At 42.7% G+C, this 7,500-nt stretch overlaps 1 protein-coding gene across 2 annotated transcripts in view; it reads left to right on the top strand.

The window, feature by feature from the left end:
- The window catches only part of tead1a (TEA domain family member 1a), a 77,851-nt gene that overhangs the window by 66,895 nt on the left and 3,456 nt on the right, over positions 1-7,500 (top strand). For both annotated transcript variants that reach the window (XM_063196794.1, XM_063196793.1), the window contains 3 exons: positions 1,222-1,283; positions 2,292-2,419; positions 4,802-4,975. In XM_063196794.1, coding sequence (XP_063052864.1) covers positions 1,222-1,283; positions 2,292-2,419; positions 4,802-4,975 — 364 coding nt within the window. The remainder of the gene's footprint in view (positions 1-1,221; positions 1,284-2,291; positions 2,420-4,801; positions 4,976-7,500) is intronic.

Genomic DNA, 7,500 nt, shown 5'->3' with positions numbered 1-7,500 from the left:
TAAAGTCAGGGGACAGAGACTCACTTCTTACCCAGAATATACACAACACATTTGAATCAACTACTTTTTGAATCTGTAGATCCTAATCAGGAAGAGTGTTAATAAAATATCCTTTAATTTAGAATGAAGAACATGTAAGTTTTTATTTATTTTATTTCAAGTAAGGGCTGTGTGATTCCCATCTCGTCCAGAATACACACATTTGTATCAACCATGTAGTTGGATCCCTAGATTGTAATCAGGTGTTTTGGTTAAAATAGCCTTTGATATGAAACTGCTGAAGAAAATATTAATTGATTTTATTTTAAGTCGTGGGATGGAGACATCCATTTCATCCAGAAGATACACAAATTCCAATCAAACAATTTTTGTAACCTGAAGATCTTAATCAGTAGGGCTGATAAAAATGTGTTTGTGGGAAAGAGAATATGAGGGAGTATTTATTTAAAGTCAGGTGGTGAAAATCCAGAATATACACATCTCACCCAGAATATACAAATCTCACCCAGAATATACAAATCTCATCCAGAATATACACACTTTCTGAATTTTGTGAAGCTGCAGGTCTCAGTATATCTTTGTCAGCTGCACTGCTGCTGCTAATGTTGAGTCCCAGACAAATACTACTCCTCTCTAATCCAATTGAGTTCATGTGTTTTTGACACGTGGAACATTGAGAACCAATGCTAAGTGCCATTTTTAAAGACAACGAATTTACAGTACATGACAGTTTTGTACTTTTTATTAGTCAAGATCGGCATTGATCTTACTTTAAAGCACTACCTAGTTGTCTACTTTTCTTTGAATCACAGGCTCTGTCCAACGTTCACTCTTATTCACTGTGTAGTGAGCACTGTGTAGATAATCAAACAATTGAATTGACACTACTTAGAGCCCTTTTAAGTGAGCAAGAGAATATGACATCACACCTCTATCTACATGCCCCGCTCACACACACACACACACACACACACACACACACACACACACACACACACACACACACACACACACACACACACACACACACACACACACACACACACACACACACACATGAAAAATACCATACCTTTTCCAAATTTGATCTAATTTATTTTTTGACTTCATATTATTCACACAAATATTCACTGCTGTGTTGACCCAATCCTGACATCCATGAAAGCTGCCATCATGGAAATGTGTCTAATGCTTTGCTCTGTTGTCTCCCCTCCTCTCCAGCATCAAGCCCTTCACCCAGCAGGCCTATCCCATGCAGTCCGCCGTGGCCACCGCCATCTCAGGTCAGTCCAGCAGTGGAAAAAGACAGGCTCTTATTTTTATATCAGGGTCAAAGACAGGTGGCACAACGACATATAATGCCCATAAATGAATTAGTAACTGGCTCTGCCGAGGCCAACCGGTGGGGCACTCGCCTGCCATACGGCTGACCCGGGTTCGATTCCCGGCAGGGGTCCTTTGCCGACCCCTCCCCGTCTCTCTCCCAATTCGCTTCCTGTCCACCTCTCACACGGTCCTATCAAATGGAGTCAAAAAGGACCATAAATAAAAAAATAAAAAAAGTAACTGGTGGTTGATATGCTGCAATTAATATGCTTGTTTGATAGTCCACTAAAAACAAACAAACAAACAAACAAACAAAAAAATCCACATAATAGTGGCACTGGCCATCGTTGTCCCGCCCTGACGTGTGCTACTGCTGAAACGTCACTGACCCATCAAAGTATTACTATGGATCTATGCAGGGGTGGATTTCCTGACAGCATCCTGGCTAACTAAGTTAGCTACTTACAGTAGTCATAATGCCATTTTCTCATCAAGTTGCCAAGTGGTTAGCAATGACGCTTTCAAGAAAGGGGTCCAGGAAAGCTGTTTGTGTAGCTTATGATGTGGAAAATGAAACCAGGTGAAACCAATTGGCTTCGACAACTCTTTTTGTTTCTGTCCCTGACTGGGAGAGAACAGGGTGGAACTACGGTAACATTGTGTAATATTATGCACCTGTACTTTCTCATAGGGTTAAGGTTAGCAAATCAAATCAAATCAAAGTGTGTGTGTGTGTGTGTGTGTGTGTGTGTGTGTGTGTGTGTGTGTGTGTGTGTGTGTGTGTGTGTGTGTGTGTGTGTGTGTGTGTGTGTGTGTGTGTGTGTGTGTGTGTGTGTGAGTAAATGTGCGTGCGTGCGTGCGTGCGTGCATGCGTGCGTGCGTGCACGCATGTGTGTGTGTAAATTTGTGTGTGTAAATGTGTCTGTAAATTTGTGTGTAAATGTGTGTGTTTCCTGCCTGTCCAGGCTACGAGCCCCCCTCCAGCACCACGGCCCCCAGTACCCCTGCGTGGCAGGGCCGCTCCATAGGCACCACCAAGCTGCGGCTCGCCGAGTTCTCAGCCTTCCTGGAGCAGCAGCGGGACCCAGACGCGGTAAGCAGACACACACACACATGCACGTACACACACACACACTCACACACATGCACATACACACGCACGCACGAACGCACGAACAAACGCATGCACACACAAACGCACGCACGAATGCACGCACACACACACACACACAACCAGCCGTGCACACACGCACATACACACACACACACACATATACTCAACCAGCCGTGCACACACGCGTGCGCACACACACACACACACACACACACACACACACACACACACACACACACACACACACACACACACACACACACACACACACACACACACACACACACACACGCATAGATAGGCACTCTTTCTTTATCGTGGTTGTATTTGATTCCAATCGATTGTGACTGACTGCATCTCGGGATTGTATCTTGATGGTGTGAAACACAACAGATGCTTTAGTTTACAGTAACATGGCTCTCACTCCTCAAATGACTCCGCACGCACGCACGCACGCACGCACACACGCACGCACGCACGCACACACACATACACACACACACACACCAGGGTGGAACTGTGGTAGGTACAGTAGATTTGAAAATCTACCAGTCACTCGCCATTTTTACCAGGCAACTCATATAATAATGATAATAATAACAATATCAATAATAATAACAATATTATTGTTATTATTATTATTATTATTATTACTATTATTATTATTATTATTGTTAAAACTTTTATTATTATAATCATTGGTATGATTATATATTTATTTGTCAGCATTTGGTTGACCATGGTTTTTGAACGCAGCCAAGGCCCCATGTACATTACTACATTACAATAAATTATAGTACATTACATTACACATCTACAGTAATATATAGGACAGTTTTTTTAAGTCATACATACAGAATATTAAATCTACCATACTTTTTATATTTACTGATAATGTAGTAGGTACGTATGTATAATACTGTTAACATCTTTGTTAATTTCAGTCATATAATTATTTCTCATATCTAACTTTGTGTAGTCGCACATGCAGTTTTAGTCTCTGCCACACAGTCTGACTGTAACCCCATACCTCAACCCCCCCAAAAAAATCAAATACACCCTCTGGCTGTAGGGGCCCCCATGCCAGTCCAAAATTTTGATTAAAGTCCAATCCCCCTTAAAAGAGGTGGCCACCACGCTCCCTAATGGGGCGCTATGTATCTAGATGATGCTACTACAACCCAGGACACATCAGCATCAGCCGTAGAAGGCAGCAAGCAGTAGTGTAGTGTACCGCACTCTCTCATGTGGACGCCGCCGAGGCCCATCTATCACGCTGCCACCGCCTATACGCGCTTGTTTACCCCTCCTGATCTTGAGTGACAGCCACCATTAATCTTGTAAATACACTTTTCATGAGTTCTGAATAGGTGTAATCATTTGTATTCAGACAACAGAGAGAGAGCGGTGTAGAGATGGAGAAAGAGAGAGAGAGAGAGAGAGAGAGAGAGAGAGAGAGAGAGAGAGAGAGAGAGAGAGAGAGAAGTTAAAAAATCCATGCCACTGTAAATCGCAAAAAAATCAGCCGTGGGTCTGCAGGAGTTGAAGGTCACATTGAAAAGACAACTCGCCAACAGTCCAGAAAGACAAGAGCTCAGACTTTTACACAGCGTTACAAACCCGCTAGATAGTTATGTTAACTTTCTGCCACCGAGGTCGGTCACCCTAGTAAATAAGACAGCTGGCTGAAATGTAAACAAAAGTAAACCAATGCGTGAGGTGGAACACTCCCCCGTCCGCCTTTCCCCAACCAAGTCGACATGTCACTGTTGAAATCAGGGAAGATGACAAGGAGGGACAAAGGGGTTAGTTGTCCCGAGATTCGGGTCCCATAATTGGGTCCCCATTACATTGAATGTATTGGGTGGGGGGCCCTTTCAGAGGACTTTGTCCTGGGCTCAGCAAAAGCTGTCAGCGGCCCCGGTTGAAATGTTTAATAAAGCAGACTTGGCTGCCTTGTGTGGTGAATGAGAAGGGGCAGCTTTGTTTAATCACGCCGGCCGGCCGCCTCCCTCACAGTGATAATGGGCCAGACGGACTCTGGGAGTCTTCAAGTGGCTATTTAAGCAGCGCTGCCTCTTCCTCAGCACTCTTCTACACAGTACATTTACCCCTCTCTCTCTCTCTCCCTCTCTCTCTCTCTCTCTCTCTCTCTCTCTCTCGCTGTCATTCTATCTGTATTTCTCTCTCTGTGTGTCTCTTTCCCTCTCTATCTCTCACTTCTTCGCTCTCTTTCTCCATTCGTCCCATTGCTTTCTCTCTCTCTCTCTCTCTCTCTCTCTCTCTCTCTCTCTCTCTCTCTCTCTCTCTCTCTCTCTCTCTCTCTCTCCGTGTCTTTTCCTCCTTGTCTTGTCTTGGCAGTACAATAAGCACCTCTTTGTGCATATCGGACAGACGAATCACTCGCACAGCGACGCCCTTCTGGAGTCGGTGGACATCCGTCAGATTTATGACAAGTTCCCCGAGAAGAAAGGCGGCCTGAAGGAGCTCTTCGCCAAGGGACCGCAGAACGCATTCTTCCTCGTCAAGTTCTGGGTGAGTATTAATTACTATTTATTATTATTCATAATTATTATTTATTATTATTCATAATAAATTCAACTGTTAAGTAATAGGGTGATGCTGTAGTTGTGTGTGTGCGTGTGTGCATGTGTGTGTGTGTGTGTGTGTGTGTGTGTGTGTGTGTGTGTGTGTGTGTGTGTGTGTGTGTGTGTGTGTGTGTGTGTGTGTGTGTGTGTGTGTGTGTGTGTGTGTGTGTGAAAGAGAGTGTGAAAGAGAGTTTGGATGGAGGGAAAGAAAGACAAATAGAGGCAGTGAGGAAAAAAATGATAAAGATACTGTAGTGAAAGACAGAGATACAAATAAGAGGAGGGAAGACAGATAAGAGGATATATATATATATATATATATATATATATAGAGAGAGAGAGAGAGAGAGAGAGAGAGAGAGAGAGAGAGAGAGAGAGAGAGAGAGAGAGCAGACAGTCCCTGCTAGGAGCAACAGGCTGAAGTACACAGGCTTTGTTTGAACACCTGCTTGGTACAAGGCATTCTGGGTAGATAAAAAAAAGCCCTGAGAGCAAGCAGATGAACCCATTTCCCTGCTGGCTTTATTGCCCCTCTGTTTACCCACTAGCGCCACTTTGTGGCTGTTAAGTGTCACTGCACCCATGCTAAAGATGATGTAAACGCATGCCTGAAAATCACTAGGCCTATTTGCATCTAGTGTGACGATGAGAACAAATGACCATTTTGAAGATGTTCCTGTGCTCATATTTTTTATTACCTGAGGCTGTGTTGTATTTTTTTCTTCTTCATATTCACATTTGCATACTGGCACAGAGACAAGTGTATTTGTTGATGATGAGGGCTGCAGGGAACAGAGCCAAAGCCACCATCAGATTTGAGTTAGCTGCGGTCCGCCCGACCGGCAGTCACACAAAATCGAACGTGAAATCGTGAGAGTTTCTAGGCAGAGTTTCAATCGCGTCTTCTCCTCTGATGGGCTTCCAAGCATTGTGTTCGAATGACTTTGCCCAAGGTAGCCAGCCTGCTTGGCGCAAACAAACACAAGTGTATGTATTTGAAGTGTATAAACAAGTGTATGCAATTCCCCCCCGACAAGAAAGATGGTGAAAATGAATGACTTTTGTTGTGTTGTCACTGTAATGTAAAACCTGTAAACAGGACTACTCAGCTTCGTAGTGTCATGACCCTACAGCCAATGGACCATCATGGCCAATTTGGCTCTGTGTCCCTTATGCGTATGCTACAGTCCTGTCTTGAGCGCAGACTTCAATTTAGTTAAGTTCTCTCACTGGGCATATGAAACTCAGATAGCTCTGAATTGAGTTTCACTTCATTTTTGGTTCCCGGGGTTCTGTCTTTCAAAGCTTGTAGTGGATTTGGTCTGGCAAAGATTACTCTACATAGACAGAAAATGCTCAGTGGTGGGATCAGTGGATGTCTATTATCAAGCACCTTTATATAGTGTTGAACCTCTGCCAATGGCCTTTGTTTTCAGGCCTGACTTTTCAGTTAACCCATTGATGCCTAAAACACCTGCAAAAAACGCTTGATGAATGCCTAAGCCCTTATTGGGAGAGTTACCCTCAGCCTATAAAAACCTAAATATCTCAGCCTCTGATGCACTTAAAAACATGAAACATGATTGCATTTAAACCATAAGACCATAATCTTGCATTAGAATGTGTTCATTCAGCTGTAACATACCCACATTTTTGCTAAAAAAGCTAAAATCTCAAGAGCCTAAATGCAGCGTATATGTCGCTCCAGGTACCAAAGGTCAAACAACATATACAAGTCATCAGGCTAAAATGGGTTAAAGGAACAGCTGAGAAAAGGTTGGCCAGAATGGTTTACCATAAATTCAATATATCATTAGTAGCAGTTTAGGCAGGCTCAGGCTAGGGTTTCAGATGGCGTGGTGTATAGCAAGACATTGTTGCATTTACTAATGATTCATGATTAACATTATAATCATAATTATAATCAAATAATATTGGTGAATACTGCAGATGGGCCTGTCAACGGGCCTACATGTGATATTACATTGTATTTCACTCTATGTCTATGGTTAGGGCTAGGTGCTATATGTGACATTTTACTGTACTATGATAAGTCTTTGGTTAGGGCTAGGTTTAGCATGTACAGTCTAAGTGCATAATAATAGTCACATTAACAAAACAAAACCATAACGTAAAGATTTTTCAGATAATCCCAATGTGTAGCCTTGCTGGAAATAATCAACTGCATCATAACAACATTTCTATGACATTACTGAGAGCCTTAAGTAACAGATGAAGACATAGCCATTACAATTTTGATGACAGTTAGGTTATAACATTTTATTTATTTCTTTGTGAAGCGTACATGTGTCTTTTTAGACTCCATGTTTATGTGTCATGTGTCATTGTGGTTCTGATGTAAGGACAGCCATCTTCTCTTTTATACTGCAAACCCAGTTTACCTTCGGGTACCAATAAAGTTGAACTGAACTGAACTGAACTGAACTGAACTGAACTGAACTGAACTGAACT

Source organism: Engraulis encrasicolus, chromosome 4 (assembly GCF_034702125.1).
Source record: "Engraulis encrasicolus isolate BLACKSEA-1 chromosome 4, IST_EnEncr_1.0, whole genome shotgun sequence".
NCBI classification, from domain to species: Eukaryota; Metazoa; Chordata; class Actinopteri; order Clupeiformes; family Engraulidae; genus Engraulis; species Engraulis encrasicolus.
The sequence above is the reverse complement of the archived record's forward strand: the minus strand, read 5'-3'. Positions and strand labels throughout refer to the sequence as shown.